At 52.8% G+C, this 12,454-nt stretch overlaps 1 protein-coding gene across 1 annotated transcript; it reads right to left on the bottom strand.

The window, feature by feature from the left end:
• Nucleotides 1-12,045, bottom strand: LOC112867228 (keratin, type II cuticular Hb5-like). Its single transcript, XM_025930136.2, has 9 exons — nucleotides 11,529-12,045; nucleotides 8,626-8,834; nucleotides 7,092-7,152; nucleotides 6,406-6,501; nucleotides 5,501-5,665; nucleotides 5,140-5,265; nucleotides 4,021-4,241; nucleotides 1,536-1,567; nucleotides 1-826 (listed from the first exon to the last, which is right to left on the bottom strand). The coding sequence occupies exons 1-9, from the start codon at nucleotides 11,949-11,951 to the stop codon at nucleotides 675-677; spliced, it is 1,485 nt and encodes a 494-aa protein (XP_025785921.1). The 5' UTR covers nucleotides 11,952-12,045; the 3' UTR covers nucleotides 1-674.
• Between the last annotated feature and the right edge of the window lie 409 nt (nucleotides 12,046-12,454).

Raw genomic sequence — 12,454 nt, forward strand, 5'->3', positions numbered from 1 at the left:
TTGTTGCCATCGATATTTAATCACGCACACCCAAAGAAAGAAAGAGACATAACAGGAATCACCCAAATACAAAAAAGAGAAAAAAAAAATCCAAACTGCCAACCATAAACACCTCCGCTGTTAGCTTCAGTCAATCTTTCCATCCTGATGTACAAATAGCTGGGGGTCTTTCTGGGAACACACAATCTCTCAGAGTGTGAGGGGCCTCCCGGACCCCACTTGCTCCCTCAGTGCTGAGGTGACATGCCCCGCCCCTCATCCGGGGGCAAAGCACAGGTGCACCTACCCATCGCCATTCTTCTACCTGGCTCCCTGCCCAGAGGGCCTGGCGCACGGCCAGTACTTAGTAAGCAGACTTAGTAAAAGGTTTGCTAACCTGAAATTAGCTGGGGAAGAAAGCGGCTGAGCATCTTATATCAAGAAGCCTTTACATGCCTCTCCTGGACCACAGGGAAGGGGGAATTAACAGAGGTGGCAGTAATGTTAACACCCAGGGTTTGCACACAAAGAGTAAATCATAACTGCAATAGGAAGAAAACTGGGGATACAGTCTGGGTTCCAGCCAGGGGAAATTACTAAACAGGCATGGGGGTCTGGGAGAGAAATGATTTTCCCCTCCTGCTCCCCACCCCTGCCCCTATCAGAGGGGGGCACCCGCCGGAGTCCCCTGCCCACTATGCAAACCGCACGGATCTCACACCGGAGCAGGCCCCCACTACAGAGGGGGAGCAGAGGGCACCACTGCTGGAAGCCACAACCCCTGGGCCACGAGGGACAGTGGCACTGAGGTCACCGCAGATCACGCCACCCTGGGAACGGCTCACACCTGCGGGAGGAGACACTGGGTCAGAATTCTCCTCCATCCCCGACACGACATGACCCAAAACCTTTTGCCACCAATGATTGACTTTCATGTTTCTGAGGGATCAGCATCATGAATCTTTAGACCTACCGGCAAATCCAAAGCCATTGCCATCTGCTTCTTGAAGGAGTGTGGTTACCAAATTGGACACATAACTCTGCTTGAACCAGACTAATGTTGAGATGTGTTTATACAATCTTTGGGCAAAAACTGATGGGTCATAGTGAAGGAATCATCTAGAAACATGGTTGCTGGAAAAATGAGAACAGATAGATACCTAGCCTAGGGACTGTGTACACATTGGATTATTCAAGGTAAAGAGTTGCCTGCAGTGGGCCCAAACGGTCAGAATAAACATCAAAAATGTTTCTTCCTATTAAAATATTGTGCTACTTGAAGAGTATCCTGTGTGTAACTGAAAGACTTGAGCTAATTTTGCAGAACCAGTCAGTGGGGCAGAACTTTCCCCAGTCATTCACTTATGCTTCACGGATATTCCAGATGGCTCCACGTAGGGACCAAATATTTTGGACCATCCATTTGTCCAGATCCCAGAGACCTCAGCTCACATCTCCCCTGCCCGGTGCCCCACAGACAGAGATTCAGTCACCGATTAGATGCAACCCAATATTAACACCCAAAAGAACGATGCCCACACACACACCCAACTTACAGATATTGACGGAGCCCACGCCTTCACACAAGCTGCAGGAGAGAGAGAGAGAGTGAACATTTAGAATGGGGTTCCTCTGTTCTTGCAGCAGGTCTGTTCTGGTCCATCCTGAGTGAAGAGAGCAGGGCTGAGGGGAGGGGACATGTTGCCCACCTACCACAGAGAGCATCAGTGTCACCACTGCTCCCAGGGACCCCAAAAGGACAGGGGAACGTTAGGTTGCAGGACCCAAAGGCCGCTTTATATGCCTTGTTTGCTTCTCGGCCATGGAAATGTGGTGTACCGGAAGGTACACGTGGGGTGCAGTGGGGTTATCCACCTTGTTCCCTGGCTGGAAGTTCCAGCATGGCCAAAGAGGTGATGGGAACAGCCACTGCCTAACTGGGACACCTTCAGGTGGGAAAAAGCTTGCCTAGCATGCTAATTGAGCCATTTTTTTTTTTTATCCCACGAGCTTAAATGCTACCCCGGATATCTATCTGACTTGATACATGCAGAGGGGGCAGGAGGGAATGGTGGTCAAGGGCCTGGCGTCCTGGGCGCAAATCTGGCTGAGCCAGATCACTAGCTGGGTGACCTTGGACAAATCACCTAGCCTTTCTGTACCTCAGTTTCCTCATTTATGAAATGGGATGATAATACCCACCTTCCAGCACTGTTGCAGGCTCTACATTGCAAAGTGCCTACAGGTAGAGCCTGGCACACAGTAAATCCACTGTGTTTGCTACTAACATTATGAACATCTCATTGATGATGAGACATTTATATCACTGCCGTGGGTCCCTCCTCCCTCACGCCCACCTGCACTTTCTCTTCTACATCACCCTCTTTTTTTATCCCCCAGCTTCAAACCATGTCCTCCAGTAAATCTCCAGTCTGATTCCTTCTGCCCGACTGAGCACTTCAACATACTACAGCTTTTCAGCAAGGATCTATGCTTTGGGCTCACTCTCCCACCACGTGAATCTGACCCTGCCACAGCCTTGGAACTGTGCCCTTCCAGAAGATTCTAGCCAATGCCCATCATGGCGCCTGTTGCGCCACAATGCTAGCAGCAGCTGTCACCAAGTTGAGTGATTACGGCTGCTTTGTTTTCTCATTTTCTGTGTTTTCTGCAGTGAGGGTTACTTGGGTAATCCAATTACACTTGTTAAATGCCAAGAAGAGAAGATCTGTCAAAAGGTCAGTGGCCTCAATATGCAAAGCTGCATACACCCAACCATCTTGTAAAATCTCATGTGTTGGAGACAGTGCCTCATGCGTTACAGAATTGAGTTCTTAATACATCAGTGATGATGATGGTGATGATGAAAGTAAGTTTCACAGCGCAAATGCCGAGTGCCTTACTGAATGTTGATGAGTGGGCCAGGGGCTTAAGTGTAAAAGGAGGAGATCAATCTGGTGGCTTCACCCGGAGTCCCGAGGAAACGGACAGAAGAGTTTACCTCCTCTGGTCAAGCGTGACACAAATCCAGCAGCATGGCCAGCTGCCTAGGGGGCAACACACGTCAGATTTCTAATGCTAACCTGGTCAGTAAGGAGCCTCTCTGTGGTACAGCCCTGCCTGGCTACCCTGGATAGAGAGATTCTTGTTCTGACCGTAACCTGCCCCTACTGGTGATTTCCATTCACACTAACTCATTTAATCCTTGCAACAGCATACAGTGCTGGGTTTTATGATTATCTGTTGTACAGATCGGGACACTGAGGCCCAGAGGTTCAGAGCTAGTAAGTGGCAGAGCTGGGATGTGAATCCAGGTGGTCTAGATGGCTCACAACCTGTGATCTTAACCTTTCTATGCAACTGTCCTCCCCCCCAGTCTAGCTTGCTCCCCCGTGATGGGACCCAGCTAGGAGGCAGTAACGATGTGGCTACCTCCAGGCTAAATGCTCGTCACTACCCCAGGTGCAAATCCACAATGCTCCTTCCCTTGCTGACTTCACTTGCCCCAGTTCTTGGCTCAAACTGTCAGCAGAGCCCGATTTATGCTGCCCCTGCCTTTCCCTACTAAGCAAGGACCCTGTGCTGGTCATTTCTATTTGCTGCTCCTGAACACGAGACTATAAGGTTCCTTGTCTGTACACGCCAAGTCAAATGGCCTTTAGCAAGTCCTCTGAATGATTCCAGCTTTTACAATCCACTGTGATGTGATTGCAGAAACCCCTTTCCAGTCAACAGGGTAAAGTAGTTGCCTTGGAATGAGCTTAGTTGCATCGGGAGGGGCAGTGTGGGAGGGAAAAGATCACCGGAGACGGTAATTTTAGCATAGCCACTACCTAGCTGTCACCTTGAACAAGTTCCTTCCCCTCTTTAGGCCTCGGTTTCCCCATCTGAAAATGGGAAAATGGTTCGACTTCTTGATTTCTAGAGTCTTTCTGGAGTCTTTCCCTGTTTGAACACTCTCTGCCTGGAGGATGATAGTCTGTCAAGGCAGTCCCCCAGCCCTGAGTGGGGATGTGAAGAGACCCTAAGCCCTGTCCTCACCGGCTCTCCTCGCCCTCCAGCAGCTTTCTGTAAGTGGCGATCTCCACGTCCAGGCCCAGCTTGGAGTTCATCACCTCCTGGTACTCCTTGAGCAGACAGGCCATGTCCTGCTTGGCCTTCTGAAGGGCGGCCTCCAGCCCCGCCAGCTTGCATTTGGCATCACCGAGGGCTGCCTCGCCCTGCTGCTCTGCCTCAGCCACGGCGCCCTCCAGCTTGCACCGCTGTCAGGGAGGGGAGAAGGGGAGAAGCTTGAGAAGGGGGCCTAGTGGGTCCCCAATGGCCTCCATCAACCTATTTCACCTCTATTGTCCACTTGCAAATTAACTAGGCAGGGAAATAATGGCCCTTTGGAGCTTTCTTCCTCCATGTATGTGCCTCTTAATTTTATTGTAAAACTCAAGTCCCCAGTGAGCCATTAGAGGGAGGAAATGCTAGTGCTGGAACAGGACTGATAATAATTAGTGATAGGATCTTACACTTGTTTACCGTTGTTGGTTTACAACGCACTTTCACAGATGTTGCCTATCTGCTCCCAGTTACTCTGAGCGTGTCAGAACAGGCATGGTTATTTCCCATTAAGCAGATGAAGAAATTGAGACTCAGAGAGGTTGTGGGGAATGGAATGAGGGACAAGCCATGTTCAATTACAGAGGTGCACAGACGGTGCTAGCGTGCACTGTGAACAGAGTGGCGTGGGACCAGGTCAGGTCTGTGCACCTCAAATCCATCTGGAGAGGTGGGGGGAGGGCCAGCAGAACACAACCTTCACTAGACCGCATTGCCTAAGGTATGTTTAAAGGAAAGAAACCTTGGAGGGATATGAAGGGAAATAGGAGCAGAATTCAGAGAAGGTAGACAGACCAACCCTCCCCCACAATGCTCTGTGCAAACAGTGCTTGTCGGTCCTTCAGATGCAGGTGGTTAAAATATAAGCCTCTCCAAAGACAGCAGCAGCCCCTCAAGGCAGGAGGAAAGCAGAGAGCAGATCAGAAGCAGAAGGAGAGCAGGTCAGAAGCAGCAGGAGAACAGATCAGAAGCAGCAGGAGAACAGATCAGAAGCAGCATGAGAACAGATCAGAAACAGCAGGTGCACCGAGCGAGGTCTCAGCGCCCCCTGACCTGCTGCTTGGCATTCTCCACCTCTGCCGTCAGCCTCTGGATCATGCGGTTCAGCTCATTGAGCTCGTCCTTGGTTCTGCGGAGGTTCTCGCCCTGCTGGCTCACCGTGGCCTTCATCTCCTCACACTGTGGGTTGGGAGACAAACATTCAGGACCAGCCAATGGTTGTGACATTGCTGGAGGGGTGCTGGGTCGTCACTATGAAGAGCCAGCCTGCTGTTCTACAGTGGTCCTGTCTCCTACCCCTGCTCTGCTTGGGCCTGTGATGGAGCCCCTCTGAATGCGTGGGTGCATTTCCCAGAGAAGCTTCAGGTTCTGGCTATCTTCCCTGCCCAAAGGGCAGCTCGGCCCTCCAGTTCACCTTGGTTTGGTACCAGGACTCCGCCTCGGCCCGGCTGCGGCTGGCGATGTCGTCATACTGAGCCTTGATCTCGGCCACCACTGAGTCCATGTTGAGCTCCCGGCTGTTGTCCATTTTGACGACCACCGAGGTGTCAGAGATTTGTGACTGAAGGAGGTAGATTTCCTGTAGGAGACAGCAACCAGTGCCCTCAGCTCCAAATCCCCCTCTGATTCCCATTGCTGTAGGTAAAAAACCATCCCCACCTGAAGCTTTAGGAAATAAAATTGGAGAATTCCAGAAGTGCAGCTCTAGCTATCTGCATAAATCTAATCAACCAGACAATGGACAGATTTAGAGTCCTGGGTTTTCTAATGAACTTTTCATACTACCTGAATTAATAAGATATTATTACACCTATATACCCACACCTATATTGTCATATCTCCACTTCATGCTGTGCTGTGTAGATAGGCAATGAATCACAGTCCTTCAAATCATCTGTGTGGGTTTTTTTTTGGGGGGGGAGAGAAAAAGAGAGAAAGTGTGCAAATGGGGTAGGGGCAGAGGGAGAGAGAGAATCCCAAGCAGGCTCCACACCCAGTGCAGAGCCTGACGTGGTACTCGATCCCACAACCATGACATCATGACCTGAGCCAAAATCAAGAGGATGCTCAACGGACTGAGCCACCCAGGCGCCCCACAAATAATTTTAAAGGAAGGTAATCACCCATTTCCATTTTGAAAGGAAGCCTAAGCAAGAGAAAAATCTCCTCTGATCACAGAAGGAAAGGATGTTTAGGTCCTAAAAGAGTTAGGGATGGACAATACTTTCTAAAGCCAAAGGACCAAGACAACCCACAACTCAAAAAACCCTCTGCCCTCTCCTCCCTCGCTTGCTCTTCTGGAGAAGGGGAGAGACTCACCTCCTCATAGAGGGCCTGTAGGAAGCCCATCTCCTCCCTTAGCGCCTCCACATTTGCCTCCAGGTCAGCCTTGCGCAGGTAGGCACAGTCTATGTCCTGGTGGACACACATGGGAAAGGGTGGAACAAGGGTCACTCAGGGCCCCTGGACCTTTGCCCTCTATAGGGGGCCCTGAGGCCATGTTCTGTCCCACTCTTCTCCTATCACAGAAACATCCATGGGGCCACCTCAAATAGGGAGTAGAGAGAAGTCTGACCTCGACAGACTTTTTTCTCTTTCCTCCAGAATTAGAGACCTTCCTGAAGCAAGTAGCCTAATATCACAGCCCAAAATGCCAGGCTGCTACTACTAAGCTAGATTGGCCCATGTAGCATGTCACGTGGTGGCCACAGAGCCATGAGTGCGCCCCACCCACAGGCCGTCCTTGGCACCCAGGCTGGGCAGCATCCAAGTAGCTGACTCTCGGGCCCGAGGTCTCACCGAGCTGCTGTCTGGCTGATTAGCCACAGTGGTCACTTAATCAGTCTCCCTCTCATACGGGCATTGCCAACCAAGTGGCCCCCATTGGTCAGGGGAGTCGAGTGCCTGGCCACCACGACTGGACTGCCGCAAAGTTGGCAAGTTGCTAGTCTCAGAGGTCCAGCATCTAAGACTTCACTCTTCCCCATGTGGGAGGACTCACCCACCTTCTTCAGCACCACAAACTCATTCTCAGCCGTGGTCTTGAGGGCCACTTCTTCTTCATACCTGAGGAGAGAGAGCACAGATGGAGAGGCCCTTGGGGATGAGGGCTTTGGGTGGGCCAACCAAGCCCTAGCTGTTCAAGACTCCTTGGTTCTGCCCTTGACTTGCTGTGTGCCTTGGGGAAAGAGGTTTGGCCTCTGTGGACTTCTGTTTTGCAGTCACGAAGAACCCACCAAAAGGACACTGGACATGAAGTTCAAGCCTCTGGTTTCTGGTCCAAGCTTGGACTGAAGTTTCTGAAAAACGTCAGGCAAGCCATTTAATCTCTCTGCATCTTGGGCTACACTGCCTGATGTGCAATAAGGCATGCTGGAAATATTTGTGGGATGAGTGAAAGAGAGATGCTCCAGGGGACAGGGGGTGTCTTTCAACCCAAAAATTGTACAAAACGTAAAGCTCCATGAAACCATCCCTGTGATGTTCTCTTCCCTTCCCCCAATACTCAAGGACTTGAAATCCTGGAAGCACCCCATTATGCCCTGACTGCGGGGGGGGGGGGGGGCATTTCCACAGCCCTCCTGCACCGCCTGGCACATTCTCTTGTGCCTGCCCATGAGGTCATTCCTGCAGCAGCCCTGCCCAGCCCACAGGGATGACTAGAGTCCTCATAGCATGATTTTCATGACTTTTTAATGACAGAGTAATTTGGGCTGCTATAAACTCTGGGCTATGTAATTACTGGCCCTCACACCCCCCCCCCCAGACTGGGAGACAGGCCTTGACACCTGCAAACAGAATTGTGTCTGCATTTGCATCCCCCCAAGGAAAGTGTAAACCCATTGCTGGGTCCATCTGGATGGTAACACCCGATCTCCCAAGAGCCGAATTCCAGTTACTTCCAAGTAGAATGATCAGGACAGATTATGTCAGGATCACCTTTCTCTCCATCCCTATCAACAGGGAAAGAGGAGCAAGGTGTCAGTGACCCGGTGAGTTTAAACTAGGCAATGGCCAACCTAAACAAGTCAGGTTACAAGGGAAGATTGACGCGGGCCTTTGAATCGCAGAGCCTTGCAGAACAAGAGCCTGGTGATTTATCCACAGAGTGAATAAACGACTTCTCCAAGCTTATTGGCTATCTTGAATGGCATTGGCCGGATCATCTTGGAGATACCTCCCCAGGGACCTTTCCTCTCCCCACATCCTAGTGCTGACTGTTCCCAAGTTCTTTCCTCCAGTCTGTCGACCTCTCTCTTCCCATTCCGTTGTTGTTCCTCTCTCTGTGTCTCTAGGCCACTGTGTGCCCTGGATGTGTGTCCTACCCTCCCAGGCTGGGAGTACCTCTTCTCCCCAGCTCTCTCCCCATTTCCCAGGATGGGGCTACAAGAGCTGGGAGCTGAGACCAGATAGAGCAGGCTGAGAAAACAGAACCATCAGAGAGGTAGCCTGGGCTGGCCCTCACCTCTGGTAGAGTGGTGTGGACCCAGCCAAGACCTGCCCCACACCCATAACCACCCCCAGCCCGGCCGCACTCACTTCTTCTTGTAGCCCTCCAGCACCTCCTGCACATGGTTGAGCTCCGAGGCCAGCCTCCCGCTGTCGGCCTCCACGCACTCGGCCTCCCGCCTCAGCGTCTCGATGTAGCCCTCGAACAGGGGCTCCAGGTTGCTCTCACAGCACTTGCGGTTCTGATAGAACTGCCACTTGGTCTCCAGAAGCTTGTTCTGCTGCTCCAGGAAGCGCACCTGCCACCCAGGGTGGAGGAAAGAGACTCAGGGGGAGCCCTGAGCCCTCTCTGCCCTTGGGGATGATCTCTGACCCGCAGCAGGCTGTGACCTTCCCCCAAAGGCCAAATCATTGGGCAAAGTCTGAAAGTGCAGGTCACGGCTGTTCCCCCAGGAATGTTCCCTCACCCTATCCCCCTCTCCCACTAGAGCACACAATTTATTTGCGGTATTTATTCTGCACAGAATGAAATAACATCTGATCTTGCAAAAACACTCTCGACCGTGTGTGGTGGGCCAAAAATGGCTCCTCAAAGATGTTCACGTCCTAATCCCTGGGACCTGTGAATCTGTTATGTTATGTGGCAAAAGGGACCCTGCAGGTGGAATGTAGGTTATGGCGCTGAAGATCAGGAGATCTGGAATTATCCAGTTGGCCCCAAGGTGTCATAATGGGCCTTTTAAAGTGGGAGAGGAAGGGGGCGCCTGAGTGGCTCAGTCGGTTGAGCATCCGACTTCCCCTCGGGTCATAATCTTGCGGTTTGTGAGTTCGAGCCCCGTGCCAGGCTCTCTGCTGACAGCTCAGAGCCCGGAGCCTGCTTCGGGTTCTGTGTCTCCCTCTCTGTCTGCCCTCTCCTGCTTGCGCTCTGTCTCCTTCTCTCAAAAAAATAAATAATAAACATTTTTTAAAAGCTTTTAAATAAAGTGGAAGCAGAAGGCAGAAGAGTGGAGAGGTGCACAGAAGGAAGAGGCGGAGGAGAGACTTAAAACCTGAGGCAGCCTTGGCCACGATCACCGGCTTTGGAGGTGGAGGGAGAAGGAGCCTGAGTCAAGGAATGCCAGTGGCTTCCAGAAACTGAGAAGGAGCTCCAGCCAGCCAGCCAGCAAGGGAACAGGGACCTCAGTCCTACCATCACACAGAACGCAATTCTGCCAAAAGCGTGCATGTCCCTGAAAACAGGTCTCCCCTAGGGCCTCCAGAGAGAAATGCAGCTATGCCAACACCTTGGTTTTGACCTCATGAGATAAGAAATTGGTATTGTTTTAAGCCACTAAGTTTGTGGGCATTTTTATGCCAGTGATTTAAAAACTCACCCACCACGACTCTCCCTCACTCTGATCCTGGGGCAGGAGAGCCCATCCCAGGGACCCTGGATGGGGAATGCGGACACCTTCCCCTGCCTGACTCTGCCACCAACCGGGCCCCTGTGCCCCATTCTCCCGGAGCCTCATTGTAAACCGAGGCAGTGGAAATGCATCAGCAATGTCCCCTGGCGGGCCCCAGGCTCTTTCTGCCCTGCAGGCACGTTTTACTTGGCCCGCAAACCGTGTCATAGAAATCTGATTTGTTGCCGACGTTTAATAACTGAATAATTTCAGGCAAGAATCTGGATCTCGGACCGGAACTGACTGCTCACACAGAGACTGCATACCTGCGTGCTGTCCAAAAGGCTACGTGCAAAGGTCCTTGCATGTTCGGGGACCTTACTGTGCTTTCAAGCAAATTAGGCAAAGGGGCCACTCCAGGCAGACACAGCCTCCTTCCAGGGCATACAGCCCGGTGAGCCGAGCATGGGCTGGATTTCAACCTCATCCCACCGCCCTTGGTGGGTGTCCTTGCATAATGAATGACCCACACGATGTGCTGGCGGAAGAGACGAGCCAGCAGCATGTGAAGAGTAGGTAGGTGTCCAGGGGCGCCCGGTGGCTCAGTCGGTTGAGCATCTGACTCCAGCTCAGGTCATGATCGCATGGTTCGTGAGTTCGAGCCCTGCGTCTGGGTGCTGCTGACAGCGCAGGGCCCGCTTCAGATTCTCTGTCCCCTTCTCTCTCTGCCCCTCCCCTGCTGGCGCTCTCTCAAAAATAAAGGAACATTAAAAAAGAAAAAGAATAATGGACAGCACCTTCACGTGCAGAGATGCCTATTTCTGATGGTGGCTCTTATCAGAGAGCAAGGCCTCCATGCACCGTTACTCTTGTGTGTGTCCGCTTACAAAGACCCTCGGTGTAGATGTGCACAGCACTCAGCCCTAGAAGGGGACCCTTTCCTCTCCTGGACTTCAGGGGCTGTCTTCCCCCAGAGAGGCTCGCCGAGGGGGTGCCACTGAGTTGGAGGACACCAGAGCTATGCATCCAACCAGAAGGTAGGCTCAGAGACCCCAGCATCTGAAGAGTGCAATTCAACAGCCCCTCCAGGGGCTGCCCCCTTAAGTTTCTCAACTCACTGTGTTTAATCTGTGTAACGTTGGGTGGGGAAAAGCGCCTGGGGCAGAAATCCCGGGAACTCACAGCCTTCCTACTAGAAGGAGCAGGAAAGGAGCTTCTGGCCCCTCCTCATCCTGGATCCTTTCACCCTGGGGAGGGCGGCACCTCCACACAAACCTAAGCAGACATCCCACCCCACCCACCCCCCACCCCTCACGGGGTGATGGCTGAGATCCCGAAGATGGGGCCACAGACACACACGCAGCTCTTGCTGGGCAGGGAAGCCGCCTCAATAAACTTCCCGTTCTGTCTGGTTTCACATTCATCGTTGCGTTTGACTCTCCTGGTAGCATTTGAAAACCAAGAGCCTGATTCAGTCATGCTCCCAAGGCCACGTGCTGACGGGTTGCAGGCCTGGGACTCAGAAAACGTGAAGACGGCTGGTCGTTGGGTTCCAAGCCCCTCGCCCCTTCCTGTGCCACAGCCCCAGGGAGCAGCCCACAGACCCACCTTGTCAATGAAGGCAGCAAACTTGTTGTTCAGGCACTTGATCTGCTCCTTCTCCTGGTGCTTGACGCACTGCGCATTCGGGTCAAGCTCCAGGTTGAGGGGCGTGAGGAGGCTCTCGTTGACCGACACGCTGGTGATGCAGGGCGGGCTGGGTCCACAAAGTCCCCCTACGCGGTAGCCAAAGCTGCCCCCGCTGCGCAGGGGCCATCCACAGCTCACCGCCATCCGCGGGGACCCCACTGCGCACAGGCTCCGGCTGCCAAAGCCCCCGAGGCGCCTGTAGCCGAGCCCCCCAGGACTGCCCCCGCGGTAGGCCATGGCACTGGAGCAGCTGTGGGCCGACGGCTTGGGCAGGATGGCAGAGCAGGAGCTGAAGTTCCTGACCCCATAGCCGGAGCGGATGCGGTGGGGACGGCTGGCCATGCCTCCGCGGTGCAGGGCAGTGCAGGGAAAATGGAGAGGCCCGAAGCTCACAGGTCTCACGCTGGAGACCTGTCCGTGCCCCTGCCTTTTTATCAGGCAGACGACGGGCCTCCCAACAACATAAAAGGCAGGAGAAAGTTATTAAAGCTATTTATGAGCGTGGGAATCTCCCGCTAGGCAGACCGAGAAGGAAAGCTGAAACTTGTCTCCTTTAATGAGCATCTCAGGGAGACCCTGCATCACAATAAACCTGTCCCCTGCCTTTGCAACCCCACAGGCCTAGACATATCTATTTGGCCCCTAATTCCCCTCCCACCCTGTGAGTCCACCTGGGATCATTATCCCACAGGGGCAAGTGGAGGCTTGGGCCAGCACATTCCTGAGACTCGAAGGGTCCCATGTCCCATAAGGTCCCACGGGCCCATCCTTGCAGGCAGATCACGTGTTTTCCCCCCTAAGGCTGCAAGGATGCCTGGCTCATCTTTCCAGGGTGAGCACAAGTA

The sequence above is a fragment of the Puma concolor genome, chromosome B4 (assembly GCF_028749965.1).
Source record: "Puma concolor isolate L17-30 chromosome B4, mPumCon1.1.hap2, whole genome shotgun sequence".
In the NCBI taxonomy this organism is placed as follows: domain Eukaryota; kingdom Metazoa; phylum Chordata; class Mammalia; order Carnivora; family Felidae; genus Puma; species Puma concolor.